The following is a 24,041-nucleotide window of genomic DNA, read 5'->3' on the forward strand; positions in this document are numbered from 1 at the left end:
AATCGGTAGGAAGGCATGTAGAATTAGGGAAAGAAAAAAGCATTTCCAAGTGAATTATTTCAATGTAACTCATTTTCATTTAGTACCTAATATGGTCAAGTTATTACAAAATTATGCACTGTGGGTCTGATTCCCATTTACACTAAAGCTCCAATTAAATGCTCTTGCAGTTTAAAAAAGGCCTTGTATAAATGAAAATAAGGCGCTTTAAGATAAAAGCAGCAGTTCAGCAATAGGCTTTGCCCACGCTTTAACATTAGGTCTGTGTAACAGGGTACTGGTACCAGGGTGCATACGCACATCCTTCTTTCAAAGCTCAACATGTTACAGTTGTGTGTGCCGAGTCTCAGAGCCCAGGTCAGCTAAAAATAGCAATGTAGACTTTAGGGCTCAAACTAGAGCTAGGGATCTGAGACCCTGCAAAGGGGGAGGGTCTCAGAGCCTGGACTCCAGCCTGAGCCCAAATGCCTACCCAGCAATTTTATAGCCCCACAAACTGAGCACTGTTAGCCTGAGTCAGCTGATCAGTGCCTAACCACAGCCATGCCAGGGGGCTTTTATTGCAATGTAGATATACCCTTAAATAACGTGGGGGGTCACGTTATTGCAGGTTACAAATGGTGTTTGCTATAAATACAGGCAGCTGACCTTTAAAAGGGAGAGACTCAGGTGCCAGGAAAGACCTGGGAGTTGGTGTTTCACACTAGTCCAGCAGAAGGCCTGAGAGGCAGACAACTGTGGGAAGCAGAGCTGACTTGGAAGAAAACTCAAGTGGGGAGAGCTTAGAAGCTGTGGAAGAAGTGAGTGTGAGGACTGTGAATAGTATCCAGGAAGGTCTACTAAATGGTAGAAGCTGGGAAAGCTTCAGATAATTTGTACCTTGAGTTTATTGGGCCTAGGTTATTTCTAGAGCTGGGCAAAATCTTTCAACTGAAACTTTTTTTGGTGAAATATGCAGGTTTGAGTCAACCTAAAATTTTTGCAAATTTGTGTTAATTTTGGCAAATTGTTTTGATGGAAAAAACCCCAAATTCCAAAATGAAACATTTCAACTTTTTGATTCATACACTTTTTGATTTGAAATTATCTCTATTTTTATTATTTTAAAAATTTAAATGAAAAATGCTCAAAATCAAAAGGAAATGTTGAAAATATTTGGTGTAGGGTTTAACCAAAAATGATTTAAAAAAAATTTTTTTTGAACTACCAGTGAACCGAATTATTCACCCGGCTCTAGTTGTACCTTCTGTTATTTAAATAAAGCTAACCCAATGGAAAAGGTCTTGAAATAGAGGGTTTCTGGGGTCTTTATTCTGCCAGTATTCTACAAACTGAATACCTAAGAATAGTGAATGTTGGCCAGGCCACTAATGTTATTCTCCACTCTCTTAAAAAAAACTTCCAGAAGACTTTTAACTTCTATATAAAAAGCCATCAGAGATGGCAGAAAGCACCAAAAAGTAATATCTCCTCTACACTGTAATTTTTAGACTGATCAGGGCAGTGTCAGGAATAGGATGCTTTTAGCTAAATAAATATGGCAAGAGATTAAAAAAAAAAAGAAAAGAGGCATATATTCTAAATTGTTCTTAGTGTCCAAACATTTAAAAGAAAGCAGAAGGGGAATACAATAAATAAAAATATATCAAAATGTTTAATTAATATAAATTGTACAAGCTGTTATTATGCTTTCAGTCTCAGGTATGTCAGGGGATTTCTGACTGAAGTACATTAGCTGGAGTAGCAGGCTGACAAGTAAAGGATAAACTAGATTAAGCTTCACACTCACTGAGATTTTAAGTGCCTGTTGGTAGAGTAGTTTCTTTATTCACTTATTTTTATTATACAATCTTGTGACTAGGCTTTAAGCCAATGCTTAGTAACACACTGTGCCTAGGAAGTAACTGAATTAGTTTTTCTGTATTTACCATGTGGTGTATTTTAGGGTGTCTCATGTCCCAGGAAGAGGTAAGTGACTGTAGAAGTCAGCATTTTCCCAGCTGGAGGCTTTATAGCTCTTCTGATACAGAAACAGGGGATCAGGTAGGCAGCACTAGGGACCCTAGGATGTGAATAGGAGAGTCAACTTACATGTTGGCCTACCAGAAGACTGCAGATGTGGGAGTGGGGCAGATGGTGGTCTCCCAGAAAATCCAAGAGGGAGGTAGGAGAGTGCTAGCCACCCTTGACTATGTCTAGAAAGGTATATATTGGAAGGAGTAGGAAACCACCACCCTACTGCCTAAATAAGGACTGGGAGCTAGGTCTGAAGGTAGAATAAATTCAGGTGAGTTTCAGTGATTTCTATTAAACTTACCTGGACTTGTATAGTTTCACTTTCACACTTTGGCTATAAATTAGAATGTGCAAAGCTAACCCACTGGTACATTTGTCAAAGCTCAAGAAATGGACATGTTTTGTACAGCCCCAGTTAGGTAAAATCACTTGAATCTGTCCGCTTAGGTATGCCTTCTCCATTCTTATTACTGCTGTTCACAATCTACATGGATTTGGATTTTCATTTCCAGGCACACTGGATGAGTCATCCTTCTGAGGATTAGAACAGCAGCAAGGTGTTGATAACCAAGCTAAGAAATGAAAAGATGTCATAATGGTTTCTAGCACCCTTCTGTACCTCACACTCATGCTGCTCTGCTTGTTGGGGCAGCTGAAGATCCTGCAGCCTATTTATTTTACACCTCTGACTTATTTGCAGAGGTAGAGACAAAGAATGCAGCTTCATATGCATGTAGTTACAGACTAGTCTGACTTCTCAAGTGTGTCACATTCTGATTGGGCTGCACCACAAAATACGGAAAGCTGGCTTTTGAGAGAAATAAAGGTGCATGGTTGTTTTTATGTTATGTCAGGAACATTAGGAAAATAAGCATAAACATCTTTTTGAATGCTGCAGAGAAAAGGGTTCACTGCATTTGATTCTTTTGTGAGTTCAGAGCCTTGTCATAAACGCAAACTGGACTTATGCTGGGATTTTAATAAAAATGGAAGAATATCCAAATGTTCAGTAATTTGCTTTTGTTGATATCCTAATTTAGCTGGAATTTCTTTTTCAACAATTTTCTATTCCTAGCTCTGACACTTACATATTTTAAAATTTATAAATTGCCCAGTACAGCATCTTCAGGAACTTCTGTAATATATCATTTAGAATGTTCATGTAAGAAGAATGACATCTTGGGTGAGATCTTGGGACATTCACTTAACTTTCCTGTTCCTCAATAAGCAAAATGGGGATAAAATAACATCTCAAAGAGAATGTTGTGAAGTTAAATTTATTAACTATTGGGAGGCACTTTGAGATCCTTGGATGGAAGACACACTAAAATTGTAAAATATCATTTATTATGTATTGAGTCAAATGCTGTAATTCTTATATATATTTTACTTGTTTAAAATCTCTATTAAGAACTTCAGGATTTTCCATTATTATAAAAATTCAGAGTGTAAAACTCATTAGATCAGGGTTTGTAGGGAGCCAGGGTGACTTTCCGCCAAACCAGAGGGTAAAGAGCCACTCTCTCAGCCTGAGTGGCGGGGCCAGACCTAGCTTACTCCAACCCCGGAAGGGGCGGGGTGGAATACGAAGTACAAAGGGTGGGCCCTTTGCCCAGTGTGGGCAGCACCAGGGAGGGAGACAGACACAGGCTGCTGGCTGTTCCCTCCAGACCCTGCTGCCGAGCCAGGGGAGGCCCTGGGCCAGGAGAAACCTGACCTGGAGGAAGGACTGGGGCTATCAGGACTGCCAGCTGCCGAGTACCCGGGGGAACTGGAGGAGCCAGGAAGTAGCCCAGGCCAGCGTGAGCTAACGCGGAGGGGGATCTGGAGCTGGAGCTGCCAGCAGCTGAATACCCTGACAAGCTGGAGGGACCAGAGGGACCCGCTTGAGAGACCGGGTAGGAAGTAGCCCAGGAGCAGAACTGCACAGTGCGGTGGGTCTATTTGGTTGGCATGTTGTGGATGGTTCCCCGCTGACCCAGCGGCGGGACCCTCTCCTCCCGCCACTGTCAGGGCCCTGGGCTGGAATGCAGTGGAGTTGTGTGGGCCTGCGTTCCCCTACCCCGGCCAGCCTGCCTCGGGGAGCAGAATCCCGACAACGCCACTGATTCTTGCCGGCGCTCCCCATGCCTGAGGGGTGCGCCACTGACTCTTGCCGGCACTCCCCATGTCTGAGGGCTCACCACTGACTCTGGCCGGTACACCTCCCTCCGCTAATTTCCTAGTGACAGAAAAGTGTGAGCAAGGCCTGCCAGTGAGGCAGTAGTTCCCCACCCCGCCTCCAGCGGCTCGGTGGACCAATTGAAACCTATCACAGGGTTATTTATTTTCCTGTCTCCTCCATCCCCCCAGTAGTTTCTAATTTGCCAGTAGGGTAGGGACTGCCACAAGACAAGTGTTTTCACAGGACTCTGGTATTTCCACTTCCAGTCCTAGATGTACACAGGAAATGCAGAGCAGTTTTTAATTTGATTTGTATGGCTTCAGACCATCCAAGAGGGATTGATTTCCCCCTCTCTAGTCCTACTTCCAAAGGAAGAGAATAACTGGCCTGTGAATTACCAAATCAGTCTAGGAAAATGAGTGTCTAAAAATGTGTTGAATGTATCAAACAATAGGTGGTTGGTCATAAGCATCACTAAGGATAGGTTATATATTCATTTAAAAGTGGTCTCAGAGCAGCTGTGAGGGCAATCACAAACTTCCTGGGGTTGAGTGGTGGCATCTGGATACTAGGTAGAGCCTGAGATGGCCTACACCAGTGGTTCTCAACTGTGGTCCACTGCTTGTTCAGGGAAAGCCCCTGGCGGGCCAGGCCAGTTTGTTTACCTGCCACATCCGCAGGTTCAGCCGATTGTGGCTCCCACTGGCCGCGGTTCGCCGCTCCAGGCCAATGGGGACTGCAGGAAGCGGCGTGGGCCGAGGGATGTGCTGGCCGCCCTTCTTGCAGTCCCCATTGGCCTGGAGCAGCGAACCGCGACCAGTGGGAGCCGCGATCAGCCAAATCTGCAGATGCGGCAGGTAAACAAATTGACCCAGCGCGCCAGGGGCTTTCCTTGAACAAGTGGTAAACCACAGTTGAGAAGCGCTGGCCTGCACAGAAATGCTTGATTTTTTTTTTTTTTTTAAATATTTGGAGGAGACCTAACATGCTCACTCTCCTCCAATTTTATGTTTCAGAAAGAGGTATGGGAAAGATTCCAGAGGCATCTTCTTTATATCCATATTTTTGTCCCCAGAATATTCAAAATAAATACTGTCCTCTATCGACAACTCTAAGAGATAATGGAACATGAGAGACCAAAAAGTATCACCCCATGCAGAGAAGAACAAATTGTTCCAGTTAGGTCAAAATAGTAATATAGCCCCTTCTTCACTGATTATATAACAACTGGTAATTTGCTTGATGTATTGTACCAACTATTTAACAAAAGAAGCTAGCTTAGCATATGACACAAAGGTACAGAAACTTTCACACTTCAGCTGAAGGTTGGGAACCATTGTTTGTACTCATATTGGTTCAGCATGTGGACTGAAAGGAGAAAAGGAGACCACTCAGCAAACTACTTTATTTCTAAAATTAGTGTTTTTCATTTAAGTTCTATAAAAAGTGGATTGAATTACTGTATGGGATGTCCCAGTTGTACAGTTGTTCCAGTACCTCTGTATGTAACAAACCAGGTAGTAAATACTCCTTCATAAGAACCCATTTTTGCATAGGCACTCTGGCTTGAACTGCTTTGCCCAGGCAGTCGAGACCATTATTTATGGCCATCTGGCCTGAGTCAGATCCTCTGCCCATTCATGTTTACTCTCCTGTCTGTTTCCTTTCTATTTAAACCATTAAAATAGTATTCCCATTTTAGCTTCCTCCTGGTTACTAGGAAAGCAAGGTGATACCAGCACCATCTACCCATAATGGGAAAGTGGAAGAGAAATAATAAATTCCCCAGAAACTGGTACAGTATTGATATTCGAGACTGCAGCACTCCATTTCTGCCAGCATGTGATACTAAGTGACGTTTTAAATTTGAAGTCCTTTGATCTCACTCAGTTGGATCAAGAAGATCTCTCCCAGCAGAAAGCAGCCACTGATCTCTTCTCTTGGGTCCAGAGGAGGTTGTCTTTAAAGAGGAGTTTTATCCTAAGGTATTAAAGGGTTAATGTTTCTATCTCTGTGGTGTAGTTGGTAGAAGGATGGAGGGAACCAACTCCACATTGTCCATCCTGCCACTGGGTTTCTCCTTCTCTATCTGAGGAATCCATGGGAAACTTCCTTAGGGAAGGGATTTGGTATTATTAGGATATCTTTCTGATTTTACCTTTTTCTGCCTCCCTGAGCCTGCTTTTCTTCTGTGCTGATTTCTCTATCACAGGGACCTTTGGTGAAATGTTCCTGTGACTGACAGAAACATTTTCAAATGACTGAACTCTGTATTTTACATATTTTGGCACTATGAACATACTGGGGTCAAATTCAGGCCAGTTCCAAGTGGCTGTAATTCCATACTTTGACTCACCATGCAGACTATGCATAGTGTCTTAGGTTCTTGTCTGATGCTGTAGTTAAAGTTAGCTGTGGTACTTTTGCAAATGTCCCAGGTGTAAGTGTAATTGCCAAAAGCAGCTTTCCATTAAAATCGCCTTTTTAATGGCAAATTGTTTTCAGTAATCGTATCTTTCCGCACAATATGTAATGTCTATGTACAATAATAATATCTGTGTGCATTTTACCTCCAATCTCATACACATGCTCCAACAGATTCAGTTTTATGTGTATCTGAGTCCTCAGTGAACCCATATGAGAGGTTACAAATATTGCATGTACTGTAAGAAGCTGGGAAATTTGCTTTGAATTTTTTATTACTAGACCCTAACTTCTGCTTAAATGTTTTGTGGAGAAATGATGGAATTCCACTTTATTTTATTCATTTGAGCCCTTGTGTAATTGCCATTTCAAGATCTTCCCAATGTGATGTGTTTTCATAGAATACTTTAGCATTTCTTTTTCTGAGGAATTGAAATTTTATGAAAATGTGGGAACATACCAATGTGGTCTTGAGTCTAGTGCTTTCATAAAGAATGAGTTTGACTCAGACTTTTAATGAGTCAGAGAACGAGAGAGAGCTGTGTAATACAAGAAAAAAATTCTTACTGATTTACTCACAAGGGAAGCCTTAATGATTATTTTTGAGTACTGTCATAAATATAAAGGGAAGGGTAAACCCCTTTGAAATCCCTCCTGGCCAGGGGAAAGCTCCTCTCACCTGTAAAGGGTTAAGAAGCTAAAGGTAACCTCGCTGGCACCTGACCAAAATGACCAATGAGGAGACAAGATACTTTCAAAAGCTGGGAGGAGGGAGAGGGACAAAGGGTCCGGGTCTGTCTGTGTGCTGCTCTTGCCAGGGACAGAACAGGAATGGAGTCTTAGAACTTTTAGTAAGTAATCTAGCTAGGTATGTGTTAGATTATGATTTCTTTAAATGGCTGAGAAAAGAATTGTGCTGAATAGAATAACTATTTCTGTCTGTGTACTTTTTTTGTAACTTAAGGTTTTGCCTAGAGGGGTTCTCTATGTTTTTGAATCTAATTACCCTGTAAGATATCTACCATCCTGATTTTACAGGGGGGATTTCTTTATTTCTATTTACTTCTATTTTTTATTAAAAGTCTTCTTGTAAAAACTGAATGCTTTTTCATTGTTCTCAGATCCAAGGGTTTGGGTCTGTGGTCACCTATGCAAATTGGTGAGGCTTTTTATCCAACATTTCCCAGGAAAGGGGGGGGTGCAAGTGTTGGGAGGATTGTTCATTGTTCTTAAGATCCAAGGGTCTGGGTCTGTAGTCACCTAGGCAAATTGGTGAGGCTTTTTACCAAACCTTGTCCAGGAAGTGGGGTGCAAGGTTTTGGGAAGTATTTTGGGGGGACAGACGCGTCCAAACAGCTCTTCCCCAGTAACCAGTAATTGTTTGGTGGTGGTAGCGGCCATTCCAAGGATAACGGGTGTAATATTTTGTACCTTGGGGAAGTTTTGACCTAAGCTGGTAAAGATAAGCTTAGGAGGTTTTTCATGCAGGTCCCCACATCTGTACCCTAGAGTTCAGAGTGGGGGAGGAACCTTGACATGGTGGCACAGTGGTGGGATTAACCTGAAATCATTTGAGATCCAGTTGAGATTTTTTGAACTAGAAATACAGATTTTAAAAAGGAAAATTTTTTTTTCTTTGGAAAGAAAGTCCAGAAAGCAGCTTTGAAACTGAAAGCAGCTTGGTTTCTCTCTGCTTTGTGGCCAAGCAGAGACAAAAGGGGATTATCTTGTGAATTGCAGGTTTTTTTTGCCTGGAGGCAGGGTACTTAACTCCTGCAGGGAAATCTTCCAATCCAGAGGTTTTTTTTTCTTTTCTTCCTAAAAGTAAATAGGGGGTGTGTGTTCTACCCATTTGCTTTTTCTTTGGGCTGGGTAAGCAGGTTTCCAAGTAGTTGGAGGTTTTTTGCTTTAATTTGGGCCCAGAGCAGAGACAAGGGAATTGTCTTTTTCTGTAGGCTGACAATCACTATCAGAGAATAGGTATTCTATTGCAGCACAGCAAAATTTTACAGCCAAGTTTTGTTTGTTTATTTCTAAACCTCAGGTGTAAAGTTAGTTAAAAACAGAGAGGTTAGAATGACCAAATCCTCAGCTCAACTACAGCTGGAATTAGCCAAATTTCAGGCTGAGGAAAGACAAAGGGAACATGAAAGACAGATAGAACTCATGCGGCTGGAGAAGGAGGTACAGGAGGCTGCCCACAAAAGGGAAATGTGCTGGTGGTGTGGAAGAGGTGAACCTCTCCATGACCCTTGGGCGTATGCAGCGACAGCAGATCCAGGAGCTGTGCACTAGCTACGCGCCAACGTTCTCAGCCACCCCAGGACTGACTGAACGGGCATACCACTCCATTGACACAGGTAATGCTCACCCAATTAGGGTCCAACCTTACCGGGTGTCTCCTCCAGCTAAAACTGCTATAGAACGGGAGATCCAGGATATGTTACAGATGGGGGTAATCCGCCCCTCTGAAAGTGCATGGGCATCTCCAGTGGTTCTAGTTCCCAAACCAGATGGGGAAATACGTTTTTGCGTGGACTACCGTAAGCTAAATGCTGTAACTCGCCCAGACAACTATCCAATGCCACGCACAGATGAACTATTAGAGAAACTGGGACGGGCCCAGTTCATCTCTACCTTGGACTTAACCAAGGGGTACTGGCAGGTACCGCTAGACGAATCTGCCAAGGAAAGGTCAGCCTTCATCACACATCTCGGGCTGTATGAATTTAATGTACTCCCTTTCGGGCTGCGAAATGCACCCGCCACTTTCCAAAGACTTGTAGATGGTCTCCTAGCGGGATTAGGAGAATATGCAGTCGCCTACCTTGACGATGTGGCCATATTTTCGGATTCCTGGGCAGACCACCTGGAACATCTACAAAAAGTCCTTGAGCGCATAAGGGAGGCAGGACTAACTGTTAAGGCTAAGAAGTGTCAAATAGGCCTAAACAGAGTGACTTACCTTGGACACCAGGTGGGTCAAGGAACTATCAGCCCCCTACAGGCCAAAGTGGATGCTATCCAAAAGTGGCCTGTCCCAAAGTCAAAGAAACAGGTTCAATCCTTCTTAGGCTTGGCCGGTTATTACAGACGCTTTGTACCGCACTACAGCCAAATCGCTGCCCCACTGACAGACCTAACCAAAAAGAAACAGCCAAATGCTGTTCAGTGGACCGGAAAGTGTCAGAAGGCCTTTAACAAGCTTAAAGCGACACTCATGTCTGACCCTGTACTAAGGGCCCCAGACTTTGACAAACCGTTCCTAGTAACCACAGATGCGTCCGAGCATGGTGTGGGAACAGTTTTAATGCAGAAAGGACCTGATCAAGAATTCCACCCTGTAGTGTTTCTCAGCAAAAAACTGTCTGAGAGGGAAAGCAACTGGTCAGTCACTGAAAAAGAATGTTACGCCATTGTCTACGCTCTGGAAAAGCTACGCCCATATGTTTGGGGACGGCGTTTCCACCTGCAAACCGACCATGCTGCACTGAAGTGGCTTCACACCGTCAAAGAAACTAACAAAAAACTTCTTCGGTGGAGTTTAGCTCTCCAAGATTTTGATTTCGACATCCAACACATCTCAGGAGCTTCTAACAAAGTGGCTGATGCACTCTCCCGTGAAAGTTTCCCAGAATCAACTGGTTAAAATCGTCCTTGAGATGTGGAAAATATTGTTAGTCTTTATGTACTTGGTAGTATATTTAGAGATGCATGTGTCTTATTAACTCTGTTTTCCTAGAGCTCCAGGAAGAAATCCCAGCCAGTGTTTCACCCTAGCTGAGATTTGGGGCGCGTGTCATAAATATAAAGGGAAGGGTAAACCCCTTTGAAATCCCTCCTGGCCAGGGGAAAGCTCCTCTCACCTGTAAAGGGTTAAGAAGCTAAAGGTAACCTCGCTGGCACCTGACCAAAATGACCAATGAGGAGACAAGATACTTTCAAAAGCTGGGAGGAGGGAGAGGGACAAAGGGTCCGGGTCTGTCTGTGTGCTGCTCTTGCCAGGGACAGAACAGGAATGGAGTCTTAGAACTTTTAGTAAGTAATCTAGCTAGGTATGTGTTAGATTATGATTTCTTTAAATGGCTGAGAAAAGAATTGTGCTGAATAGAATAACTATTTCTGTCTGTGTACTTTTTTTGTAACTTAAGGTTTTGCCTAGAGGGGTTCTCTATGTTTTTGAATCTAATTACCCTGTAAGATATCTACCATCCTGATTTTACAGGGGGGATTTCTTTATTTCTATTTACTTCTATTTTTTATTAAAAGTCTTCTTGTAAAAACTGAATGCTTTTTCATTGTTCTCAGATCCAAGGGTTTGGGTCTGTGGTCACCTATGCAAATTGGTACTATAAAGGAAAAATGTCTGCTTTCTAAAGGCAATTTTTTGTATCACAGCACCGATAAAAATTCAAAATCAGTAGCTTCTTTAAACACAAGCACTTTAAGAGTAGAAGTTGGAGCAAGGCATAAGTGTTCCTTGTCTATCAGCAAATATTACAATCAGTGAGGGACTACATTGTATAAACCTGACATCCTCTTCAGATGATATTGATGAGGACAAGGGGGAGTTCAGTTTACTGTGTGTGCTTGTTTTTTTAGGAGAGGAGAAAGCTTTAAAGTTACCGCTTCTGAGAAACGAAGCATGCAATAAAATAGTTCAGTACTTCTGGTGTGATTAATATGAATGTGCTAATCAAAACAAATATCTTGTGGGACTTGTGCACACTGTTATGGAAATAGGGCATAGCCACGCCGTGGTGCTCATAGAAGAGGAGAAAAGCAGTGTTTCCTTCAACCCCTCTGGCCTCCCTACTTCAGAGACATCAGATCGGAGTTTTCTGTGTTCTTATAACAAGAGGGCACACACAAACATTCTTTCACATTCCCTTCTCATTCACACGTATTCTGTGTGTGTGCTTTTTCTCTCTCTTCCCCCTTCCTCCTCCTCTTCCACTTACCTGTTTCAAAAGCAATGGAATTTTAGATGCATTTGTTGTCTTAAAGTAATGTGGCCTGTTCCTTCTCATTACTGCATTGCATGTACTTTCCGTACTTTAATATTTATTTAATAAAAAGAACAAGCTGCACCTGACACACTAGAACATAATCTAAGTGGATTCTGCATTTCTCTACACTAGACTCTGCCTTGAGCCATTTTCAGACGTTAAGATGAGGAGCAAAGCTGACCAGCACACCAATTAAGTTCCATCATTATGTTAGGAAGAAATAAAAATCTGTGAGGCCATTATAAAAATAATAATCAGTTGAGAGGCTTACATTCTTCAGGTTACCCACTGACATTTTTCCTAAGCAAGCCCCTTAAGGCTGAATTATGGCTGCTTTGGGTGCTAACAAAGTAAGGTGTCTAGAGTTTATGAAACATTTCTATTTTCCAATCACAAGATCCTTGATTTTCTGGATCTCTCTGCCCCTTAGGCTCCAAACTGCTACAGTATAAATCTGTAAATCAGTAAATGTTATATACCTCCTGTCTTCTGAATTAAGGGTAATAGTTGGTTCCAGAAGGGTTTCAAATGCTGGCAGTGTTAGCTATTTATTTTAATTACAGGTAGATGACAATTAGTAGAATTGTCTTGTTAATATTAATAACACTACCATTGTAAGTTTGAATTTAGCTGAGTTTAAATGAACAGTGCTCTTAATGCTTTAGATGTAAGGGTTAGCCTTTCATAGCATCCAATAAATAAACATAGTTAGTGATAAGCATTGGAACAAAACCTGGTATTCATGTATTGTTAGCAACTGAAAACATTTTAGATTATCATCTTCATTATCCATATGTGTCTGTAATGAAATAAGGTTAATTCATATTCATTGCTCTTCCTTCTATTTATAAACATAAGAAGTTAATAGCTTGGTTGAACCTATGCTTTATTAGTAATGGTAAAATATTGAAAAAGATGCTGAGATTTGTACCACTTTTGTGGCCACAAACCCTCACTCCCACCTCCTGCCTCCGCAATTATATGAATTAGAGGGCATCAGTTAACAGGAGGAAAATTGCTTACAATGGTCCTTAATTTATTAAACACTATGTGTTATAGCAGTGTTATACACAAAGTTGAATAAAATAGCAGGAAATATAATACTTATATCTCTTGCTCTTTCCTCAGGAAGTCTTTTGCTGTATTTCTGCATTGTGTAGACTTAACAACATTTCTGGATGGATTTTGCCTGGTGCCACCTTAGAGTTTGTGTAATAACGATGACCTTAATAGTAAAAATAGAGATGGTCAAGAATTGCAATATCCTATCAAATCCACACAGATGTGGGTAATGCCTAGAAGTTCCCTTCTCAGATGTCTGTTTGGTCCATTTAGCTCAACATCGTGTCTTGGAACAGTAGCCAATGCCAGATGCTTCAAGGGTAATGAACAAAACAGGGAAATTATCAAGTGATCCATCCCCTCTCTGGCAGCCAGAGGCTTAGGGATGCCAAAGGCATGGGGTTGCATCCCTGACCATCTTGGCTAATAGTCATTGATGAACCTATCCTCCACAAATGTTTCTAGTTCTTTTTTGAACACAGTTATAGTTTTGTCCTTCACAACATCCCCTGGCTATGAGTTCCGTAGGCTTATTGTACATTGTGTGAAGAAGTACTTCCTTTTGTTTGTTTTCAACCTTCTGCCCATTAATTTCAGTGGGTGACTCCTGGTTCTTATATTATGTGAAGGGGTAAATAACACTTCCCTATTCACTTTCTCCATACCATTCATAATTTATACATCTGTCATCTCCCCCCTTAGTCATCTCTTTTCCTAGCTGAACAGTCCCAGTCCTTTTAATCTTTCCTCATAGGGAAGCTGTTCCATACCCTTAATCATTTTGTTGACCTTCTCTGTACCTTTTTAATCTCTAATATATCTTTTTTTGGAAGGGATGACCAGAACTGCACAGAATATTCATGGTGTGGGCATACCATGGATTTATATAGTAGCATTATGATATTTATGGTCTTGTTAGCTATCCCTTTCCTAATGATTCCTCACATTCTGTTAGCTTTTTTGACTGCCATTGCACATTGAGCAGATGTTTTCAGAAAACTATCCACAATGACTCCATGATCTCTTTCTTGAGTGGTAACCGCTAATTTAGACCCCATCATTTGGCACATATTGTTGGAATTAGGTTTTCCAATGTGCATTCCTTTGCATTTATCCACAATGAATTTCATGTGCTATTTTGATGCCCAGTCACCCAGTTTTGTCAGATCACTTTGTAATTCTTCACTGTCTGCTTTGGATTTAACTATCTTGAGTAATTTTGTATCATCTCCAAACTTTGCCACCTTACTGTTGCCCCTTTTTCCAGATCCATTTATGAATATATTGAACAGTACTGGTCCCATTACAGACCACTGGGGGACACCACTATTTACCTCTCTCCATTCTGAAAACTGGCCATTTATTCCTTCCCTTTGTTTCCTAGCTTTTAACTATTGAGAGGATGCATGAGAGGATCTTCCCTCTTATCCCATGAAAGCTTACTTTATTTAAGGCCCTTTAGTGAAGAACCTTGTCAAAGACTTTCTGAAAGTCCAAATACATTATATCTACTGAATCATCCTTGACCAGATATTTGTTGACCCCCTCAAAGAATTCTAATACATTGTGAGGCATGATTGCCCTTCACAAAAGCCATGCTGACTGTTCCCCAACAAATCATGTTCATCTAGGTGTCTGATAATTCAGTTGTTTACTATAGTGTCACCCAATTTGCCTAGTACTAAAGTTAGGCTTACCATCCTATAATTGCCAGGATTGCCTCTGAAGTCTTTTTTTTTAAAATTGGTGTCACATTAGCTATTCTCCAGTTATCTGGCACAGAAGATGATTTAAGTGATAAATTTACATACCACAGTTAGTAGTTCTGCAACCACTCCTTGACTGCTGCTAATAGGCACTCTTGGCCTGTTTCTCCAGTTTTATTCTGAGGCAACTACATTGACTTTGGTGGTAAAAAACTAGTGGAGAACCATGTCTTCTAATATTAAAATACTCCTTTGTACCTCACTGCCCACATAAATCACTATTATTTTCACACAAAAAAAACAAGTGAAGGAAGAAAACATGGGGTAAGGAAGGCAGATCAAATCAATCGATTTCTTTTTGCTTTGATGGAATAAAAGGTGTTTTTTTCTTTCTATTTTAAATACTGTGGCAGTATCCTAATACTAAAATAAGGACAAAGTAAGTAGATGATATATTTTACTCTATTTCCTCTCTTTTTATACTAACATCATAGTATGAATAATACAGTCACTGAGTGGAAACCAGTAACTCTAGATGATTCCTTAAACTGGTTTGGGGACACTGAGAATTGTATAAGTTATAAACACTTGTTGAATTTCTTAGAGAACAGTGCTTTACCATATTACCCCCCCCCCCTTTTTTTATGTTTTACCACTTTTTGTATCAATCATCTTAAAAACAAAAATCAAAGCAAAGAGCACCATATTAGAGGTTGGATGATTTTAATAAATCATTCATTCTTTGAATGTCAGCATTTCAAAAATGCTTTCATTGGACACACAGGTCATTTTGTGACTGCGTGAGTATAAGTCTTTGCTTTCTGGAAATACTTGCTTAAATGTTTAGGTTATGGTAAACATTCCAGCCAAAAAACTCATTAGTTAGACTATTCACAGAAAGTAAACACTAGGGGACAGACCCTCAGATGGTGTAAATTGCTGTAACTCCATTGAAATCAGGGAAACTTTTTTTTACTATTTACACTAGCTGATGGTTTGCCCCAAAAGGGCTGCAAATGCAGTCAGTGTACTGATTTTAAAACTTCACACAAATATTAGTGAACTTTGTGTGTGTGTATTCCCTGCCCTAGATGTATACACACTGAAAAAAAAAGTGTATGTGGATGACAGTAAAAAAAGGATAGTGACTGTGGTGTTTTGGAGTGCTATATTGCAAATGTCTGTTAAGAAAAAAATATCCTGGTTTGAATCTTTCAAATACTGTCAACTATAAATATTGACAAGGTGGTTTAAACGTTTAGGCCTAGCAGTCTTGAAAAGTTTCCCTTTATTCTGTGATATTTCATATTCTATCTATCCTGTTATGATTTTCTGTGAAATTAAATGTGGTTATTATTATTATTATTATTATTATTATTTCTTGCAGTGTCCACAATATGCCAAGCACTTTCTACTAAAGAAGGACATGACTTGTGTCCTGAATGTGCTTATCTGTTCCAAACCATATTATATTGCTGGAAATTATATCAATCATATTGTTAGAAAACAAGGGACATTTGACAGTTCAGTTTAAGTTACTGAATTTAATTACCTAGATCAATGTCAGTCCCAGGATTTTGTCCACATACCACTTGGGAATATGACAGAGGCTGCCCATTCAGGCATTGCACTATTTATTTTTCTTGTTTCCTTTTTTAATGGGCAAAGTTACAGAGGCTTTGTGAGACAATTGTAGGACTGGAAGGGACCTTGAGAGGTCATCTAGTCCATTCCCCTGCACTCATGGGAGGACTAAGTATTATCCAGACCATTCCTGAAAGGTGTATGTCTAACCTGCTCTTAAAAAGCTCCAGTGATGGAGATTCCACAACCTCCTTGGCAATTTATTCTAGTGCTTAACCACCCTAACAGGAAGTTTTTCCTAATGTCCAATCTAAATCTCCCGTGCTGCAATTTAAGCCCATTGCTTCCTGGCCTATCCTCAGAGGTTAAGAAAAACAATTTTTCTCCCTCCTCCTTGCAACAACCTTTTATGTACTTCAAAACTGTTATCATGTCCCCTCTCAGTCTTCTCTTTTCCAGATAAACAAACCCTTTTTTTTTTCAATCTTCCCTCATAGGTCATGTTTTCTAGACCTTTAGTCATTTTTGTTGCTCTTCTCTAGACCTTCTCCAATTTGTCCACATCTTTCCTGAAATGTGGCTCCCAGAACTGGACGCAATACTCCAGTTGAGGCCTAATCAGCATAGAGTAAAGCGGAAGAATTACTTCTCATGTCTTGTTTACAACACTCCTGCTAATACATCCCAGAATTATGTTAGCTTTTTTTGCAACAGCGTTACACTGTTGACTCATATTTAGCTTGTTGTCCACTATGACCTTCAGATTCCTTTCCGCAGTACTTCTTTCTAGGCAGTCATTTCCCATTTTGTATGTGTGCAACTGATTGTTCCTTCCTAAATGGAGTAGTTTGCATTTGTCTTTATTGAATTTCATCCTATTTACTTCAGACCATTTCTCCAGTTTGTCCAGATGATTTTGAATTTTTATCCTATCCTCCAAAGCATTTGCAACCCCTCACAGCTCGGTGTCATCTGCAAACTTTATAAGTATACTCTCTATGCCAGTATCTAAATCATTGATGAAGATATTGAACAGAACCAAAATCCATTCCTGCAGGACCCCACTCGTTATGTCCTTCCAGCATGACTGGCAACCACTGAAAACTACTCTCTGGGAACGGTTTTCCAAGAGTTTTGCACCCACCTTATAGTAGCTCCATCTAGGTTGCATTTCCTAGTGTTAGATCGCCACAAAAGAATCACATGATACGACAACAGAGCAGTCTACTAAAAAGTCTTATGATATGCTCCTCACTTACAAATACTGGAATCATGCTGGTGGAAGCTAAACTCTAAACCTGTACATCTGCTTCAGATATAAGGGAAATATTGTGACCTGAAAAAGCAATACACTTCTATCCATGTTATGACCTATAGATGTCATGGTTAAAAATGGGCAAATAGTGGAGAAAGTTATTCACAAACATATTGCAAATTCTGTTTAACACTATTCATCTCATGTATTTGCTTTCTGTGAACATACACACAAGTGAAATTGTTAGACAGGTGTTTTTGGAAAGAGAAAATCACAACTACTTGGGTGCATTTGGATATATCTGCCTAGTCACACTAGGTATAAATGTACAACCATCGGGAATGCACCTTGAGAGTTTGGGAGCTGGAAGGGAAGGAGAGAGGTTTTAGCAGAGGAGCAGAATGGCAAAAAATAAAATGCCACCACTCCCAAACAAAGCAGAAATGGTGAGGAGGTGGTGGTGGATGCTGTGCCATTCTCAGGAGATGGAGAGGTTTGAACTGTGACTGTACCCGTGATCCATAAAAGCAAAGCTTCTCTTTACTCTGAAAATTTAGAGATAATGTAGCACATGCAATGTGCTGTACATCTTCCAGACCAAGAACCATTTAGATGAATCAGGCAGCAATTAACAGTCAAGACGTTATGGGCTCTAAATGACAGAGAATGAGTGGATGGCATGCGGAAATCCTTTCGTGGCCGTGGCCTGTATGAACAAGCCTTTGGTATTTAGTATTCTCTCTGCACATTGCTGGGTGTGTACATAAGGATATTAAACACCACTGATGAAAAAGGATGAAGTAGTTAGGCAGCGAAGGCACAGGAAAGAGTGCCACAGAAATGCAGTTAAAGCTGGAGTGGTATGTGGGGTGGGAAGATTAACACAGTCATTGACAGTGTTCCCAAAATCTGTGGCCAGAAGTCTAGTGCTATTGCAATGACTTGGACAAGGATGTATGTCTGCTCCCTTTGCAGCTAGGACCGAACACTGTAATTCTAGTGAATAGTTATAGATGGCAGAAAATAGAGCCTGGGAAAATGAATCAATATACTTGCTAGATATTATTCTTTAACATTTATTTAACAGTAGCACACAGATGACCTGATCAGCATATGCGCCTTGCTGGGCTATCAGCTGTACAAATATACAACTAGACATAGTTTCTGCTCTAAAAAGGCTTTATAAAATATTGTTATATACAGAATATGACAGTTAACATAGTTCCCTAAGCCCCTTGCCAGAGACTTGCCATGGAGACAAATGAGAAAGATAAAGATATGCAGCCTTTGCAAATAGGACTGTGTAGTTATATGTGTAACCCACTCCAGCCGAGTGTAGGTTTTCATCCCTGTCTGGTGGCTGGGCCACAAATGACACTGTGTATCTTGTGGGGAACACCCAGCCACCCTCATGTTCATTCTTATAAAATGATTGTGTGGTATCCAGTGCAAAGTTTGTCATGTTGGGTGTCTTCGGAAGGCTCATGATGCACTGAACATTGTTGTTATAGTAATGTTATAGGTTGTAATTTCATGTATATAGTTATGAGGCTGAAAATGTGTCCTCATGGCTTAAAACAAGCCCAGGCAAAACTCTCCAGATAACACCATGGGAGAATGTCACAGTGATGTCTGTCTGTGATGGGTTTGCATTACAGAATTTAGTGCTTTAGCTGAAACAGTAGAAACTCATTCTTTTATTGCTGAAGGTCCAGGGTTCAATCCTCCTGTCAGCTCAAGTGAATACAGAAGTTGCACAAAATGCAGTTACCTTGTGAAGAATGAAAAACAAAAGTAAATACAGTAACTGTTCTATTCAAACAATACAATCTGGTCTCCAGTGGAATATACAATTTCTCTAAAGTTACCAGTGGTACAGGACTCTGTTTGCTCTAATGCCTCCAGTGAGAGTCATATAGGAAACTCCCCCAGTTCTAAGATTCTTGACCCTCTGGGGCACTTGTAGGCTAACTTGAAGGCTCTGCTACGTGATACACATTTTCTTAGCTCATGGGCTCCACCTACTTCTAGTCCAGCTGCCGTCAGCCAACAAACCACCTCCCCGCTGGAGTTGCTGCCTTGCAGATCTAACTGCCTCAGGCCATTAGGGACTGACTGATTTTTTTTATCTTTTTCTGGTTCTCTGAGCCCACTAAACTGGTTTTCTTTGGCTCACATCATTCTATTTTGTTCTGTTTTCTCTACAGTTCCTTAGAGCCGGACTGGCCATTTCCTGGATGCAACCTGGGCTCCTGGCAGAGTGCCATATGAACCACCTTGTCAGCGCTGTTACTATTCAGGCTCACGGTGGAAAAAACATATAGGGAGACATGTCATGTGAAGGCAGCCAAATCTTTATGCTCCTTTTATGCTGCTTCAAGCTCCCAGTAGAAAGTGCTTTTGAGGGACCCTACATCATAGAATACAGTTGTCTAAGTATCCCAGCCTAGACATGTCAGCGCCTTGGACTCTGGGCTTGGCACTTCATAACTGAGAGCATCAGCACTTTGGAACCCCATCCTTTATCTGGGCAGATGGACTCAGTTTGAACTGAAGTGCTTATGCACTAAATTGTGAGTCACTGAGGTGCCACAGCTCTCCTCAAACCACAGATAAACCCAGACTAGGATACATCCTAAACAGGATCATAAAATGTAGAGATCTTCATTGCATTTTCTGCCCAGAATATCATGAAAGGAGTTTGAAATTCCAGACTTTAGCTGACATGAGAATCCCCGTGGTGCTTTCTGCTGGGAGCCAAGAAAAAGACTAGCTGTGAGGATGAAACCTCAAACTTGCCTCGGAAGGAACCTTAGGGAAGAAATGGCAGAAAAAATAATGAAAAAAATGTGATCTGTAGCAAACCAGGTTATTGTGAACATAGACCAGAAAGAGTACTGAGGCCCTAACTGGCTAGGGCAGCTGCACTGGTTAAAGCTTAGAGACACCATTTCCTGTGCTGACTGGAGTCAGAAGGGAACCAGCTGGATTGTTCCGGTGCCCCTGAGGAACCTGATGTTGGCATATGCTCAGCAGGACAGGGCTCTTGATCAGGCCTATCTTGGAAGGAAAAAATAACTCTTAGACAGGGACATCTCCTGAAGTGATGTGTTCCAGAGAGATGTGAACCAAGAGTGAGATTCCTGCCTAGCTGGTATCTTTAGAGAAGCAGAATTGCAGGTTAAGTGATTTTCCCTTCTGTCTCTGTTAGGAAGGAATTTTCAAAGCATGTGGTGATATACACAGCATAATACTCCCTATGCCTGCTTATCACCTTCTACCTGTCTCCCAGTAGCATACTCCCACTGTGATAGAGAGAAAATCTATGCCCCAGTGAATTGCTTTGGCCCCCCTTCTTCTGACAATGGTTAGGTCATCCAGTCATAGAAAAGATTAAAAAAAAACAACCCAATATCGGCAGACTTAGGTCACAACTTAGGACAGTTTGTGACTTAGGAATGATCTATATTCAATGATTAAATTGCTTGCTATGGATACAGAAGTTTTACCAACTCCAGTCACAAGTATACACAGGAAGCATCAGATAGCTCCAAGGATGGGAGTACAAGCTGACTCCATTCTAGGGAAGATATTTTATATTTGTTGCCTTTCCTGCCCAGAAAAGACATGCATGATTTAAGGTCATTGACAGAATTACTGTGCTTTCAGAAATGATATTCTTATTAGTAATTAATAAATAGTGCCTTTGAGATTTACATTTTCTTCTAGAAATGAGGCTGTGGTGCTCTTTGTGTGCTGTTTACCTTCCTTTTAGCCTTTTAATCACTTCCTGATAAACAGAAAGAGTAAACGGGTATTAAGACATCTAAAGGCAATCTGAAAATGCAGCTATCTTTGACAGCCTGCAATGCTAGATATACACTAGACTCTTGTAAATCAGCAGTCATCTCACAGAGTCTAAGAGTGAAAATAAGTAAAGGAAAAGTATCTTAGTGCTCTCTACAGGAACCACTTTCAGCAGATTAGGGGTCAAATGCATTTACAGAATAGTAGGGGAAGATGCTTGCACTGTCACAGTGTACTCCTAGAGAGTACTCAACCTTAGACATGCTTGTCCTGCCCATTTGGATACCCAAAATGAAAAAATAAATCCTTTTCAAGTCATTTTGTCTTTGAGACTAATTAAAGTACATAGTGAAATCAGGAAAACAAAACAATGTTCCGCTGTCTGGCATATCAACATATGGCCACCAGCGGAAAGTAATAAGTTGCAGGACAGAGCCCAAGCTAATGAAAGCTGAGGATAATGCAGGGGAAACATTTTGGCCTGGGAATATGGGGATGAGAGGCTAAGGTAAACAAACTGGTAGTCCTCTAGTTTAAAATACACTGAGATTAAACTGTTTTCTATGGAGTGAAAGGCCGTAAGTCTGATTTTTAATCAAATGTTGTTTAAAACTATATTTTTAATTACTGCTTCACTTGAAAACCTGCTTAAATTTGATGAATGGGGGGGCTAACACTCCAGTTCATGCTGTGATGCCCAAAGTTCCAATGTGACACCAGGCTGCTGTGCAGTAAACTGATTTGTTAACCCCAGAGAGCTGTTGTAATAGTGTTTGGCAGAAGGATGATTATGGTGCTTTGCTGGTTAGTGCATGAAGCTTTCTTTGGCCTTTACTTAGGAGGAAGTTGCCTGCCAATAAACAGCATGGACTATAATGATGGAGGGAAGGGAATTCAGAGGAAAGGAAAGGGTTCATTCGTGGATTCAGGCCAGTTATTGTTATTACATTAAAATCTAGTGGTTGAGGTGGGGATTGGAAAGCGAAGAGCCTATCCTGAATAACTAAGGACTACACACACAATACATAAAGCAAGAATAGTTTGATTTTTCTCTCTCTCTTGCCTACAGTGAATATAACTGCATCGAAAACAATCATGTGACTGGGATTTTTTTTTCACACTGGACCCATTATTTTTATTTGTGTTATATTACAGAAACTCTACTTACTGTATGAAAGTCTCCATCTCGCTGACAGTGGGTGAAAATGACACCGGACTCTGCTACAATTCAAAGATGAAGTACTCTGAAAAAGCTGAACTTAGCAAAAGCAAGGAAATCTCGTGCCCTGACATAGAGGATTTTTTAATTCCTTATAGAGAGCCTGAAATCCTGTGGTATAAGGTAAGGAATACAGAAGACTTCTGTTGCCTTCAACAAAATATTCTGTCAAGTTCTGATTCATTTTCAATAATCTCAACATTTTATTTGGACGTGATATACAGCTTGGATGGATTTAAGATGCAATAATAATAAGACAAGGAGGGATAGGATGAAAAAGGAACTAGACCGTAAAGTGTTTTAGTGTACTAGCCTTTTAGTTGTAGAGGCAAGGATTCAAATGCTTTCTTAGGTAACACTGAAAATTCCTTATTTGGAATCTTCTTATTGCCATCTAGCTGTATCACAAAATAACCAAATACTTGGTGGTCCTCTTTCAACTGAAAAGTCCAAAACTGGAAAAGAAAAAATGTTACCAGGGTGGTCTGGTATGGTACACATTGGTAAGGCTGGGTGGGGAAGCAGACAGCAATTGTCTGCACTATGCCAGATTCAAGCTCATGCTATTAGAATGATTTCCTCAATTTCCAAATATGAAATTCACTCAGAAAGATATGAAGAGAAAACATATTTCAAGAAGAAGCTGTGCACACTTTTTACTTGCGTGCACAATTTAAATTGTACCTCATACAATTCAAAAAGAATCCCATGTTTTCAATAATATTAAAACTTCAAATCTCACCAAGAATAAAAACTCAGGTTTAAGGCTTGTGATCTGCCCATTGTTCGTACAATTATGGGAAGAAAAGGGAAATGACAATGCCCCAGAGAGAAAATTAGCTTTCATTTCAAATATCCATATTTCTCTATGGTTTATTGATAACTTTATTTCAACATTGTGCATTAATTTGCTTTTCTGGAGAGTTATTTCGGCCCTGGTTCTGCGAGGTACTTGTTAAATGCAGCTCCCATTGACTGCAGTTGGAATTGAGGGTGCTCAGCACTTTTCAGGAGGCACTTTGCACCTTGTAGGATCTGTTTCTTAAAGTACCCTAGTTATTGGATAAACCAAAATAGTTCTGATCTTATAGGTAAACCTGAAATAAGTTTGTGTATACAGGAATAATTAACTGTAATTTTCCAGTTGAAACATATTTCACTATGCTTTCTAATTATAAAAACATACAGATTTACCTAGCCTCATTATGGGTACTTGTAAATAGTGTACATAACATTGTATTGTCCAGTGATTATAAAGAATTATAATCTAGGAGGATTCTGGCTGAGCCACTGCCTCTGAAAATGTTATGCAGCCCAACTAGTAGCTTCATCTGAAATATGCTATCTAAGTGTAAGGGGACTGTTGCCCCCTTACTAACATTCAGTGGGGGTGTTTTAGTTGCTAGCTCCCAGTACTAAAAAGGGGGAAGGGTCGATGGGGCATCAGGACCCTGAAACTGCTAGTCCCCAGGAACAATGGGGAGAGGTCAGTGCTCCAGGTCAGCCTGAATGACAGGGCGGGCAGGCTAATCAGGGAGTCAGGAGGCCAGGGAGGTCTCATCCTCCCTGTGAGCTGGATTTGCTTGGGTCAGACAGAGTGGGGCCGAGCTAAGGAGAAAGCAGGGGCCTGAGCTGAGCTGGGGAGCAGAGCCATGCCAGATCCAGAGAGAGCAGCCCCTGTCCTGGGAGCAGAGCTGCAGCCCCAAAGCCAGAGGCACAGCCCAGACAGAGCAGACTTGCCCTGGGGGGAGAGCTGCAGCAACCAGAGCCAGAGGGGCCAGAAAAGCAGCCCATG

General features: G+C 41.0%; 1 protein-coding gene across 4 annotated transcripts in view; it reads left to right on the top strand.

Moving 5' to 3' along the window:
• The window catches only part of IL1RAPL1 (interleukin 1 receptor accessory protein like 1), a 1,168,446-nt gene that overhangs the window by 678,465 nt on the left and 465,940 nt on the right, over positions 1 to 24,041 (top strand). For all 4 annotated transcript variants that reach the window (XM_075132044.1, XM_048863466.2, XM_048863455.2 and 1 more), the window contains one exon: positions 22,183 to 22,369. In XM_075132044.1, coding sequence (XP_074988145.1) covers positions 22,183 to 22,369 — 187 coding nt within the window. The remainder of the gene's footprint in view (positions 1 to 22,182; positions 22,370 to 24,041) is intronic.

This window comes from Caretta caretta, chromosome 1, assembly GCF_965140235.1.
Source record: "Caretta caretta isolate rCarCar2 chromosome 1, rCarCar1.hap1, whole genome shotgun sequence".
Classification (NCBI taxonomy): Eukaryota; Metazoa; Chordata; order Testudines; family Cheloniidae; genus Caretta; species Caretta caretta.